Here is a 13,696-nt window from a genome sequence, read left to right on the forward strand (position 1 = left end):
TTGTACAAAATGGACGAGATGCCCCATGATATTTTCTGTGAGTCTGTCTCCCACCCTCATCCGTGAAATCAAAAGAATCATTGCTTCAGGTTTTTTCATCTTTGAAGTCAAAATTCCCTTGTTTCCAGTCTGTTTTCCTTTTTAAGTCTTTGAATCTGTCATGAACAACAAGCATAATGTGTTGCTTTGACATGTGACACCATGATGGCGGAGCTGTAGCGGATGCGTGCTCTTTATGGCTGGATAGAGACAGCTTCCCACTGGTGCTGACTCTCTCCATCACCGTGTGGGGGCAGAACATTATTGAACGACGAGCACAGAGGAGACAGAATTACAACGTATAGTAAATACATAGACTGTGATTACACGATTTACACTTCAGATTGGAATGTCGAATTTGCATGACAGCTCCGCTCACTAAAGACACGAGGACACATTAGATGCAATTAGGTTGTTTCTCACACATATCAAGCTGTGGAGCTAGTCCAAAGACATGTGAAACTAAATAAACCTAAATATCCTGTATTCATACAAGAGAACCTAACATTAAAGATGGATCTGCAAAAAGTCTGACCATAATCTAGCACTTTCTGTATCAGTCCGAGGTAAACAACAGAGAGATTCAAGTGTATGTCCAATCTAGACACTATCTCTTTGAAAAGAACCACCAGGAGAAGTCAGAAAGCTGCGGATCAATGGACTTCCTGTTAACGAGGGCTGATGGAAGCTCTAGCCATGTGATCAATGTAGGCATTAATCTTGTGGCTAGAGAGTAAAATATTGCTGTTTCCTGTCAATACATCAGCCTCAATGGACAGACTGCGATACCAATCAGAGGAACACACAGGCAAAGGCACAAGCACACATCACTCAATGATATACACACATACAGGAACACACAGACGTTACACAGTAACAGAATAAGGGGAATCCTTTGATAACAGTGATTTTTGAGGTGTTTTTTTTTTTAAGACAACAAATGTAAGTAATAAGTAGACTAACAACAAAACAAAGCACAAAGGCCTATCATAATGTCACTGCAACAGCCTCGGAAATGCCAGAGACTGTCAGTAACACAGAAAGCCAGTGACATAAATCAACAGAACCTGGCTTCAGAGACACACATTCTCTCTCTGTGCATTACATCAGTAAGCATAGTGTGTGCGTGTGTGTATGTGTGTGTGTGTTTCGTGGATCAGCACACAGAGGGTTTGGCTGGCCAAATTCCACCGGTTAGTGAGCTCAGAGCAATTTAAGTAGTCAACATACATTAATAGTCACTCCCACACAGACAGACACACACACACACACACACAGACACACACACACAAACAAAGGAGAGAGGAGAAAATGGACACTCCTTGAAAATACAAGCAAGACACGTCTTTCAATATAGAGGGCAGTGACTCTGTGGGAATAGAAAGAGTGAGTGTATGTGTAACTGTGTGTTTTTGTGTGATTTTAATTAGTTAAGTTAATTAACTATCTATTAATACATCCCAGTCACTGGTAGCCTCAGAATACCTCCTGCCCTTTCATTGCAAGCGTTTCATTTATAATTGAATAACATCATAACCTGTTGTGGAAATCATTTAATAGATTATGGTCAAATGAATCGAGACAATAATGTGAAACAATATTTGCAAGTTCTTTGGCATCACATTACACTCTGCACCACAACAATTTTCTTTTCAATTTGACAAGTAATTGTCAGCTAAATACTCTTTACAGTGCTGAGTCACAGTTTTTGCAAGACTTAAGATTTACATAGGCTACAGATAGAAGCAGCAATTGAAGATGCAAGTTTCCATCCAAACGTAACACACATTTTAATCAAATTTCCAGAAAAGAAAATGTGAATTATGGCATGTTTTCATCTACTACTGTGAGTATTAGGAGTTGACTCTCCAGACTCTCAAGTCCACTGCCATTAAACCATTGGAGAAGAAGGCGGCGCAAATATCAAACACTGGAAAACCATGTGGAAAACATGTTGGAAATGTGTTTATGTTTGTTTCATGTATTATATTGAGGAAGGTTACAGTCTCCTCATCAGTTCACACACCTGACGTTTTTGTCTGCTGCTATTTTTCATGTGATGTTTCAGTGACATGCTTCATGTGTGTCATTATTTATCTGCTAAGTCTGTTTCCGCTGCACTTTGTCACATTTTGTTTTTTATCAATACACCCACATTGCCATCTAAGCATAGCCTACACACTTTTTTTGCTATATGTCAACTATGTGTCCACTGGGACAGAAACACACATATTCACTTGCTACAAAATTACACAGCTATACCTCTCAGTATGAAGAAGTAAAGTGTGTGTTTGTATGTGTCTGGGTGAGAAACTGAGCCGCCCACCATGTTGTACCTCACAAATCATGCTGCCAGGGCACAGGGCACAGCTCTCTCTGTCTGCCCTTGATTTCCATTTTCTTCAGTGTACCGCACCACCTTTCTCTCTATCTACAGTATATCTGATTGTTCTGTATCTCCATCTCCTCTCTCTCATTCTGTGTCACTTTCAGTTTGGTTCCCCCCCCCTCAACTTTCTCTTTTGTCCCATCTCGTCCTTGCTCTGTTATCTCACTCATTTTAAGGCACCCCACTTGGCTCTCTCTCTCTCTCTCTCTCTCTCTCTCTCCATTGGTCTTTCTCTCTTACACCCAGACACACACACACCTCATCATCTCTTCAAACCCAATGACATCCTCAATCTCATCCTCACTGCATCTCCTCTTCCTCCTCCTTTCTTCCTCCCTATCTATTTGTCTCCCTACACTCCATCCCTCCACTTTTGTCTTCCACTCTGTTAAACGACAACAAGTCTTTGCTGTTTATTTGGGGAACATCAGAGACAGATTGTTTGCTTTAGGGGACGTCTGTCTGTGTATACGTGCCTTGCGTGTGTGTGTGTGTGTGTGTGTGTGTCTCACACTATGTCCTGTACAGTCAAGGAACTTATCACTAAAATCTGCCTACTAAATCAACTCAAGTTGTTGAAGGAGTGGGATAGAGAGAGAAAATATCATTTGCACTTTTACACAAACAGATGTTTTAATAGAAACAAGCAGTGATGCCCCAGAATCCAGACATATAGTGGAGGAAAATCTATTCAATTGACTTTTTTACTGCAAAAATGAGAGGGATGGATTAAACAAATATCCCCAAGAAAATTATCTAGTGTGCTGACATGATGTCACACAGCATAATGTCTACCACTGTGAAAACACGGCTGTATTCTCTACAGCATCCCCTATAGTCACAATAGACAAAAAATGACCAAAATGCTTAAAAAGGAAAGAGATGACCCACTTTCTGAAAAAGTATAGTAATGAAATAGGCTCGGTATTGAACCTCAGTACCTTCTGAATACTGATCAAAATGTATTCGCAGCATTGAGTATTCAAAACTGTCATTCACACAAAAAATCAAAAGCTCAGTCAGATTCTTAGTCTTATCTACTTATTCTTTGATCAGATATTTCCTGAATTCAGGAAACTTTGCTAAGTTTAGTCTGTATTTTATTTGGGATAAGATCTTATATTGCTGTTTGTGTTAAGATATCATTAAGAACTCATATTTTATTAAATGAAAAAGGTACTTGTGGGATAAATGTGTTCAGACGATACCCAGGCCCATTCATGAAAGCTGTCCACATATGGATCTTGTCATTATGTGCACATAACCACACAATGTCATCTGGTTATGTAATAAATGACAGCTGTGATCCCTCCGACAAGACACAAAATGATCTGCATTACATTTCCTCAACACATACAAACCTCTGAATTTATTGGAAATGCTGCCAGACGGTGGAGACTAACTGCGTTCAGGTTCAGATAATCTGACCTTTCAGTGCAACAACCTTGGTGTGATTCTGTGGGAGGTTTGAGTGTGTGAAGCCACAGAGTGCTGCATCTAATACGGGCACCCTGACCTACAGAGAAACCACTTGCTTCCTCGATAGGAAAACACTGCTTAGACAGCACAAAGCTATTTTCTTGGTGATTGACACTCACCTGTCATGCCTGGAGGGGTTTTCAAGAATTTCCCGTTGAAATTTTGAATCACCACATCGCACTTCTCTGTTGACTCCATTCTGAAAGAGAGCGGAGGAGGAAAGACACAAGGGCTACTTCAGGACAATCAGCTCTATCTGTCACAATTCAATATGCACAAAAGGTACTGTGGCTCTTAAAATGTGCGTCGATGTTAAACATTTGTACTGTATATATGTGTCTGCAAAAGTGTCCTAGGTTACAGTAAGTGCATTAAATGCTTGTCTGTTTATGCATCTGTGCTTGTTCATCTACATATGCCTGAGAAAAATGCCTTAGGTATGCCTCTACATGTGTGTGTGGGTTTGTGTGTCTGTCTATGTGTTTTCTATGGGGTTTCCTCTCCTTTGTCCCGGTTTAAAAGCTCCATTCAGTCTGATCTGTTGTGTGTCATGTCCTCTTTGTCTGCTCCTATTCAGCTCTGCTCACCCAATCACAGCTCAATGACTAATTGCCTGCTTGGCAAGCAAAGCCAGTGTGTATGTGTGTGTGTGTGTGTGTCTGAGCGAGAAAAACAGTGATGACAGAGAGAGATTGTGTGTATGCCTGTGTGTGTGGTATGTGAGCATGTGAGCACGGGTTTTCTTCACATAGCCAGTGACCCTGAATGGAGCCCTGACTGCATTCTAATCACTGGCACACTCCACGGTGTAAGTGAGAAGACCACACACACACACACACACACACACAGGAGAGTGAAGGGGCCAAGGGCACAGGAATGTGAAGTCGTATCATTAGAGCTAAAAGTCCTTTGGTTGTAAATGGCAGGGAGCCAACTCAGGGTAACAGTGTCTCTTGCAATTATTTAACACATGAATCTGGACCTTATTGTGAATATTATAAATCAGTAATATTTTGTGTCTGATAAGTAATTACAGTTTGTCCAGTTGAAGCTAACATTTGAATAAATTTGGATAAAATGTTCGATTGACATGTGAAATTTGTCTGGGACAATGACAGCAATAGAAAATCTTAAATGGCAATGGGAAATGTCACCTAAGTTTCTAGTGTGGTGAAATGCTAACTTCTTGGTGCATGCAAGACTTCTACACAACAACAGTTATGTAGGGCTGTAGTCTGCTGGTCGACTGGTCAATTAGTTGGTCGATATGCTCTTATCCGACTAAATTCTCATTGGTCGAATAATAGTGAAAATAGTGTTATTTTCATAAGCAGAAAAGTGCTACATCAATAGCTTTCCAGGAGTAATCCATTATTTCCTGCGGCGGGAGGGACAGACTAACAAATTACCTGTAAAAACGGAGGTGTATTCAAAACACCCCCGTTGTTTTCACAACTTTGAACTTGCCCAACCTAATGGAGACTGCTGGGTCAGACTGTACTCAACGTTTACTGAATCTGTGTTTCTCCATAATGACACAACGAGAACCCCCGCAAGGCCAAAAAAAATATTTTTTAATATTTGATAGCGTTTGGGAGTCTCTGAGCAGCGCTGTTCCGGTACATGAGTCAACCTCTGCCGTTGCCTGAGAAACCACCAGTAGCGTGACTCCGTTAAGGAGTATGTTTGCATAGCGATTGGGAAAGAGCGAGGGGCAGAGAAGTGACGGTGGATGCGAGCGGGGCAGAGGAAAAGGTTAGTAGTAAGTTGTCAGTCTGGCAGTAAATGTACAGTACAGACTACAGTGTGTCGGTTAATAAATGCTAAAAAGTCACGTCTGTTGTTTCTCTAAATGCTGGAAAAGTAAAGGAGGTTAGCTCCAAAGTTAGCAACAATGGGTTAGCATAACCTGAAGACACAAAACAGAGAAATACAGAACGGAGAAATGTGTGGCTGCCGAGTTTACTGTGCACTCTGTCCCCCTGCGACTAATCGATTAATTGAAGATTATGTACGATTTTAGTCGACCAAGATTTTCTTTGGTTGACTACAGCCCTATGGTTATGACAGTGCATGTGCGTATTTGTGTATTTATTTTTGCATTTTTTCCTTCTTGCGTACCTGGCAAAGCCGACTCCTCTGCTCAGGCCGCTGGCGTCCCTCAGTATCCGTGTGGAAATGACGTGACCAAAAGGCTTCAACATGTTCTCCAGCTCCTGCTCGTCCATGGACACCGGCAGGTTGGAGATGTACAGGTTGGTGGGGTCCTGCTCCTGTTGCTGTGGCGAGAGAAGATGAGGAAAGAGAGCATAAGTATACGTTTCAATGCCAGCCAGAAAAGAGGTTACTTATTTTTTGGAGAGATGTGCACTCTTTGAAAATGCCTCTTTGAAACCTTGAAAACAATCACTGGCATTGCGTCTCTAAAGTCCATTATAAGAACATTTTAAAAAGATTATGGAAACAATTTATACAATATTCTTGATAATTCAACTTCCTGAAAGATCAGCAGCTCTCAGAACTCTGACGGTGAAGTGTTGAAATGTGGATTCATCCTTACTCCAAAAGGATAACTCCAGACATGAGATTGCCCTTGTACTAAGCAAACAGTTTTTTTCCCCTTTTAAGTGTGAAATGCTCAAGAGTTAACTAAAACCCTCCACTAAAAGCTGGTTTGCAGCAGTAAATGAATTCAAGGTTAAGGCAGAGCCATTCAAGTTATTTATTTCCATATTTATGACTGAACATCCCACTGCAAAAATATCTGTGAATTTAACTCAAGTGGCAAACTCTCCTCAAAAGAAGAATAAACATTTCATTGAAAAGGCAATGCACCAGCTTCATGCTCAAAACCCCTGAAGCAATAAGGAAACCCCCTCAGGATCCATCGATGTTAACACAGTTACATTACATTTTTCCATGGGAATGAGGGAACCTCCTTCTAATGTGCCTCTCAGTTAGTTAGACTAGTATACTTCAATTATTTTTGTTCTGTTTGGCAGCGCTCCATTGAAATGATCCTCCACAGGAGACCAAAGACATGTGTGTATGTGTGTGTGTAACGACAGTGCTGCAAATTAAAGAGGGATGGATGCAGGAGGGGGGTTTGATGGAGGGTGCTCCATTGCTCACAATTAGCAGAAATTTGCTATTGAGACACGCAGAGAGGAAGAGTGAAAGAGAAAGAGAAAGTGGTATATTACATACATGTTCTATAAATGATAAATACATAATTTCAGTCCATTACTTCATAATTTCATAAAATGATGTGGATACACAATTCTTTAGAGTGCCTCTGCTGATGATGTAAATAGTTCTGTGATATTTCATTGCTTCATGTCTGTGTTGGCTGTGACTCTCCGCTATGCTATAATGCTTCCTTATAGGCTTGTTTATACCTCTGCAAATCTTGACAGTAAGGTAGATGCATGATTAATATAAGACCTCTTGAAGGGGTTCCATAGTTACATTTGTAATTCCTGATATATTTTATAATTAAAATTGCACAGAAAGTCTCTAATACAATTTTTTACAGAAGGCTCTGTGGTCTGGTGGTGCAGTGATGGCCTAAAGGTCAGAGCAGCTAGCTTGTGACTGGAAGGTCGTCGGTAACAATCCCTGGACCAATAGGATATATCTAGGTGGGGAAAAGTGAAAAAGCAGCACTTGCCCCTCCCTCATTACTAAGACTGAGGTGCCCTTAACCCCAGCAGCACAGTGGCTAGCAGGTCTGTAACTGTGTGAATGTGATCAGGGCTTTCCTGCAAGAGAGAGGCGTCCTCTCAATGAAATTCCCTGAATAAATAAATACTAAAAAGCATGTGCAAAGTGTGCTATGCTGCTTATGGCAAACAACAGTGTAATACTGGATGTGTTTACAGAATGTTGTTTGTTTGAATACATGTGTATTTGTGACAAAAAAGGCCACCCTATGTGACTCATTTTGAGCCCATGGAGGATTTTCCTTTGCATGCACCAGAGCTGTTTGATTTCAAGAGTGGGAGTTTCAAATGTGGCTGACTGTGACCAAAGCCATCTATGTAATCAGTGATTCAGAATAAGCAGAACTGCTCCAGTGAAGAAGTCTGAAATATTTTACCTTTCTTTCAGACTCTAAATATCTTTCTTTGTCAGCAGGGATTTTCCTTTGGCAGATTGTCCAACACACTGAGTGGCACAGTTGTTTTCCCACACAGGTCAACTGAGTTTAAATGCAATCTTTTATATTTGTGTGTACAGGGATTTATGCAAGCAGTGACAGGCAAAGGCAGCAACATCAAAGGCGTAGAGTCATATGTAACAGCTGTGGAATCTGTCATTGATCTTTAAGTCATCTTATTGAGTTACGTCATTAAATCTAACAAAACCCCCTACTTGCCACATTCCTTAACAACTATAGTTTCACTGCTTTTCAACTCAGGCCTCATTCAAATGTTGTCTTCATTTGTTACTGTGAATAGCACAACCTCATCAATAGCTTTAGATTTGAGAGGTTAGTCCCTGCTGCTTTTTACTAGGCTTAAACACATTCCAATCGGGCAATTGTTCAAACACTTGAATACAATAACCTCTTGAAAACAGAAACACAAAATAGTCAAACATGTCTGTATGTTCTTCTGATAAAAGATGATTGCAGACATGCTTTGCATACTTTCTCGGGTAGGGTAAAGGTTTTTTTTTTGCAAATGTCATACTTCAACATTTCAGAGTCAAATGGACTCCTGAAAGTCAATTTGCAAAATGGCCAATGAAACCTGGTTGAAAGCATGGTGTATGACAGTCTTAATATCATCAGAGCCTACAGACAGACCTGACTACTTTCTATTTATGAAATCAACATGTATCCTGGCTTATTAAAAATGTAGAGATTTCCCCATTGAACTGTGTTCATGCCAAGTGAAAAGCTGCAGCAGAGAGGTTAATTTCACTGAGTGTGTGTTATGAACAATAATGAGTAATGGGATAAGAATATCTTAATAAGGCCTGGGTTGACAAACAAGGGATGTATATACTCAGCTGCTGTGAGGAAAAACAACCCTTTACAATAAAAATAACTGTAAGGTTTTTAAAGGTATAGTGGATACCCAGTATATTGACCAGTGAAACACAGTCTTCAGCTTATAAGGCTAAATTAATAAAGGTACCATTGCTCACCAAGTTACAGGAATTCATTGGATTCATACCTCACCATGTCACGCTGTCTAATGTCACAAGTCATTCAAGCGTCATTCAAACAAATTAGCTCCAGAACCCACCTGAAGCTTTGCTGTACTTTACATTCAGTCAACAATGACTTCTTTTAAACAAAAAGGATTTCAATTTTAAATCCACAGTTATTCTGTTTACAGCAGAATTTCCTCTGGTCGTCTATGGAGGCAACTCTAACAGAATCCTGTTCTCCCTGTTTAAAAGCCATAAAAAGATTAAATGGTAAAACAGGAGATTTCCTACCCCTGTGGTCAATGTGGTCACAAGCTAATTTCATCCAAAGACAATATGTCTTAAACAAAATCTCACAGTGGTTTGCCCAATTTCAGCTGTTTTGTTTATGCACACATTTTCCGTACAGTTTGCAGTTACTGTAACAAGGGGAATGAGCGCAGATTTGTGAGAACAAGAGGGATATCATAACCTCAACACCACTCCTCCAGATGCTGATTATAATGCATGTCTGCGCTGTCTATTCTATTGCCTGCCTGAAAATCCATAAACTGGTGCCGCTGAGTTTGCCTGAGTGCTCTTTGTCATTTATATTGTCTCAATCCAGGGAAAGAATGACAAGGGAACAAAATCAACAGTGGCATCATAGTGGTGGGTTACTGAAATCACATTATACTTATACTACACCATCTCTAGACACAGTTGGCTTTAAAACACATTCATTTGCACAAGTACTTTTGGGATATGAACTAAAGTGCTTTGGCACACCCACATGTGAATGAACTCTGCTTGACTTTGCTCAAAGTTGCTGTTTGCACAAAGTTACTTCTCAGTGATCTCTCACTCTGCATGTTGCAAATGACTCACCTCTCTCTCTCTCTCTGTCCCCTCTCTCTCTTTCTTTCTCTTTGTCTCTCTGCCTCTTTGTCTCTCCCTCGCCCTCTCTCTCCGTGTAACATCTGTCATGAGCTGGAAACAGCTTCACACCAACTGTGCCTCTCCCTGACTGTGTAGCCTGCCTGCCAGCCAGTCAGCCTGTGTTTTCAGCCCCATTAAACCTCATTGCTGCATCATTATAGCAGGTCTGCACCTCTTATCATGCTACTTCCTGGTTACCCTGCAATGCAACAACACCTGCAGAGGAGTTAGAGGGTAAAGAGAGGGCAAAGCAATGGTTAAATACCTGTGAAAGACACAGGGTGAGTGTGTATGCTTGATGGACCGATATAAGGTGAGAGGGTACTTGAATGTCACTTTTCTTTAGTATCCTGCTTGTATCTCAAATAGTGACACATCACGGCCTCCCATGACCCTTAACAGGAATAAGCAGGTATTGAAAATGGATAGATGGGAAGCTGAGAAAAAATTTAGGGAAGACAATGGCCTCTGTCTTAACCATGCAAGTACAACAAGTGCAAGGTGGTAGGTCTTAGACGCACGGACTGTGTGGGCGTCTTATGCACACCTGCTGTTTTGGTTCGTGTATGTGCAGCAGCACAACGTGCAGAAGGGCTTGGTGAAGGTGAATATAGATCAGCGGTGTAATAATTATTTAATACTCATACTGGATGGTTCAGTGTGTCATGACATGGACACGCATCACCATAAATCTGCAGCCAAAGACAGATGGAGTAGTTTTTTTCATCAGCTAGTTACTATAATAACGGTCGTGTATAACGGCACTGCACTCTGGCGCGGCACTTCTCTTAGGCTGTGGATTTATCAACATATCACCTGCTGCCTTCAGGTGCTGCAGGGATTTAAAGAACTGAAGAAGAAGCTTTTCAGACAGTATAAAGCAGCTGTGGGCAGCAGATACTGTAAGAATCACCCACATTCATTTATAGATCAATGCAGACTGATTTACTGACTTTCCTGTTTTAACCACACTAAACGTTATTTTCTGTGCCAAGTTTGGTTGCACTAAACCTGGATTGTACTGCTAAACAGCATTTTATTATGACCACCATTCCAACGGTTTGATACTTTTAATGAACATATACCTCCTTTTTTTTTATTTGTTGTTGTTGTCATTGTCGTTATCTGCTGTAACTGATGTGATTAATGTCTTATATCCTCTTGTCTGTTGTGTTTGTGTTTTTACCCTCTACCGCAAATCAAATTTCCCCTCGAGGTTCAATAAAGATCTGAACTTAACCGAACTGAACTGAAGTGTTTAATTGAAATAAATTATTTATATTTTAAGCTTTAATCCATTGTTGCAGCACATCTTTAGTTTGATCCAGTTGATAAAAATCACCAAAGCAGCAACAGATTGACGTTGCGCCACAAATAGACTTATATAGGCAATGTCTTGGACCGAATCTCAACCAAAACACAAAACCCATCTGTGCACTCCATGAAAATATGGCCCATAGGCTTTGAAAACAAGTAGCAGAGTATTTTCATAAAGCAGTATATCATTAGGGAAAGCAGACTTTCTATTCATTATGTACTGAATCCTTCCTCTTACATTTCTAGCTTGCCTTCTACATAATCCTGCTCATTTCCTCTTTTAATCCATCTATTCTTTCTTATCCTTTGCCTTCCTTCAGACCACCTCCTCTGTCCTTTACCTCCTCACTTCTCCTTTCTCATGCGCACCCTTTTTTCCCCTGCTTGCTCGTCGCCCCTCCTCTTCCTCAGATTAAAACCTAATCTCCTATAATGGTAGCCTTGCTGTCTAAAATGCTATCTGAATGCTTAATTAATATTTAAAGAGCAGAATTTTCCTCTGCTCTCTCCTCCTTTTCCCTTCCCTCTCGTCTTGTCTCCTTGCTCTTTTTCACCTTGCCTGTCTTTCATTTTCTCCTCTTTTCACGCCATCCTCATCTTCATTCTCCTCCACTTCCACTCATCCTTCATTCCCACCTCATCCTCTGTCTGTGCCTTTGCCTTCCTCCATCTTCCTCTTCCTCGAACCAAGTTCTAATCTTTCATAAGGATTGTCTGGGTGTCTAAACGCTCTCTAACGGCTTAATCAATACTTAATGAACATACCATAAATACTTTATGAACCCTAAACCCTGAAATCCCAAGGGTTTCATTAGCCAAGGAGATATACACTTTTCTCCATCTCCATGATGACTGGAGGCTCAGTGAAATCAACACTGGATACTGATTACCTCATCATTTAGTCTCTGGTCATTTCATATTATTGTATCTGTGGTGTTTTGCAGCTGCTGTGTATGTGTCTTGCTCTTGTGTTGTAGGAGGAGCATAAAAACATGTTTATGTAATATGTTACTTGAGTCAGTAGGGATGCATGTCCTCTCAATTATATAGGTCCTAACAAACTTTCTGTTTTCTTGCAGACGTTTAATTTGTTTAATATGTTCTGTATAATTTTAGACTGTCTGCTTAACGGCTACTACTGCTTCGTTATGTGGGTTCATCTACCTACATGTGAGTTTGTTATTAATGAAAATATTTAGACGTGATCAAAATTCCTGAATCATCTCAGCATATTTCAGCCCAATACAGGCAATTATAATGTAAGTGTTTCTGCAAGTTAAAATATCCCAGAGATTTTAGATTATAGAGAAGGTGTTAGTCAGTACGAGCAGAGCCACTGCTCGTTATTTCTGTGTATTTGTATGTTGAAGGTGTCCAGAAAATTGGGTTTAATATACAATAATACAAAAAGGGCCTGGATTTAATAACTGCAGTCACATCCTTTTTACTTCCAAGAAATAACAACATTTCAAGAAAAAAAAAAAAGAAAAGAAAACACTAAGATTGATCCATGTACTTTGTACATTCTACACCAGGTTTTCCTGTGGTTAATTGGCCACAAAGGTCATTAAGCTTAGCTAACCTTTAAAGGATTTAGCTAATGCTTGAGCATCATTAAAATTGGGGTTAGAGGCTTTTCAAGTGATGGCATACTTATGAAAATATTCAGAAGACGAAAAGCTGTTTTCCACTCTGCAGATCTCCGGTGGCTGTGAAGTGGTGAAGAAACCCTGACTATTCAAAGAAAAGGCATCACACTTGATAAAGTAAGAGACTATGTTTCAATGTGTACTTCAATTTTGTGACGGGCAGAACATTTTTCCTCCCTCTGGCTTTCAACACTGCCTGCGTCTTCACATTGTGCATGACTCATTTAAAGCATTAAGATATGCCTCTCTAAGTAAGGGGGACCACACACACGCAATACTCACATTCTCGCAGTTAAAACTCATTTCACCCATTAATTCACAAATTTGTACTGTGTTAATTTTTTGGGGGGCGTGGGGGGTCTTGTATTGTTCTCTATACTGTCCTCTCTTTCTCATTGCAATTTTTACATGCGTCCTTTTCTTTCTATCCCATCTTTTTCTTTTTTTTCCCCCACTTACTCTGCCTCTACTGCATGTATTGAAAGGCCAGTAATCCATCACAGAGTCAGAGCAGAGGTATGAAGGTAAATATGTTGCGAAATGCGAGAGCTTGTAGACTTGATGTGAGAACTTCTTGAACAAAAATGTGAACTTGTATGTTTAATTTTTCACTTGTATAAAATATTCACACACGTGAGCTGAATTTGAAGTCACAGAAAAAAACAAAACACATGAGAGCTTTTTAAAAAAAATGTGAACTTGTGTGGTTGAAATTTTCACTCAGAAAATATTCACACATCGGTGT

General features: G+C 40.2%; 1 protein-coding gene across 7 annotated transcripts in view; it reads right to left on the bottom strand.

Moving 5' to 3' along the window:
* LOC121906267 (RNA-binding motif, single-stranded-interacting protein 3-like) overlaps positions 1 to 13,696 on the bottom strand; it is a 192,345-nt gene that overhangs the window by 35,361 nt on the left and 143,288 nt on the right. For all 7 annotated transcript variants that reach the window (XM_042425030.1, XM_042425028.1, XM_042425029.1 and 4 more), the window contains 2 exons: positions 6,029 to 6,186; positions 4,027 to 4,106 (listed from right to left, as the gene is read on the bottom strand). In XM_042425030.1, the coding sequence (XP_042280964.1) occupies positions 4,027 to 4,106; positions 6,029 to 6,186 (238 nt within the window). The remainder of the gene's footprint in view (positions 1 to 4,026; positions 4,107 to 6,028; positions 6,187 to 13,696) is intronic.

The sequence above is a fragment of the Thunnus maccoyii genome, chromosome 10, assembly GCF_910596095.1.
Source record: "Thunnus maccoyii chromosome 10, fThuMac1.1, whole genome shotgun sequence".
Classification (NCBI taxonomy): Eukaryota; Metazoa; Chordata; class Actinopteri; order Scombriformes; family Scombridae; genus Thunnus; species Thunnus maccoyii.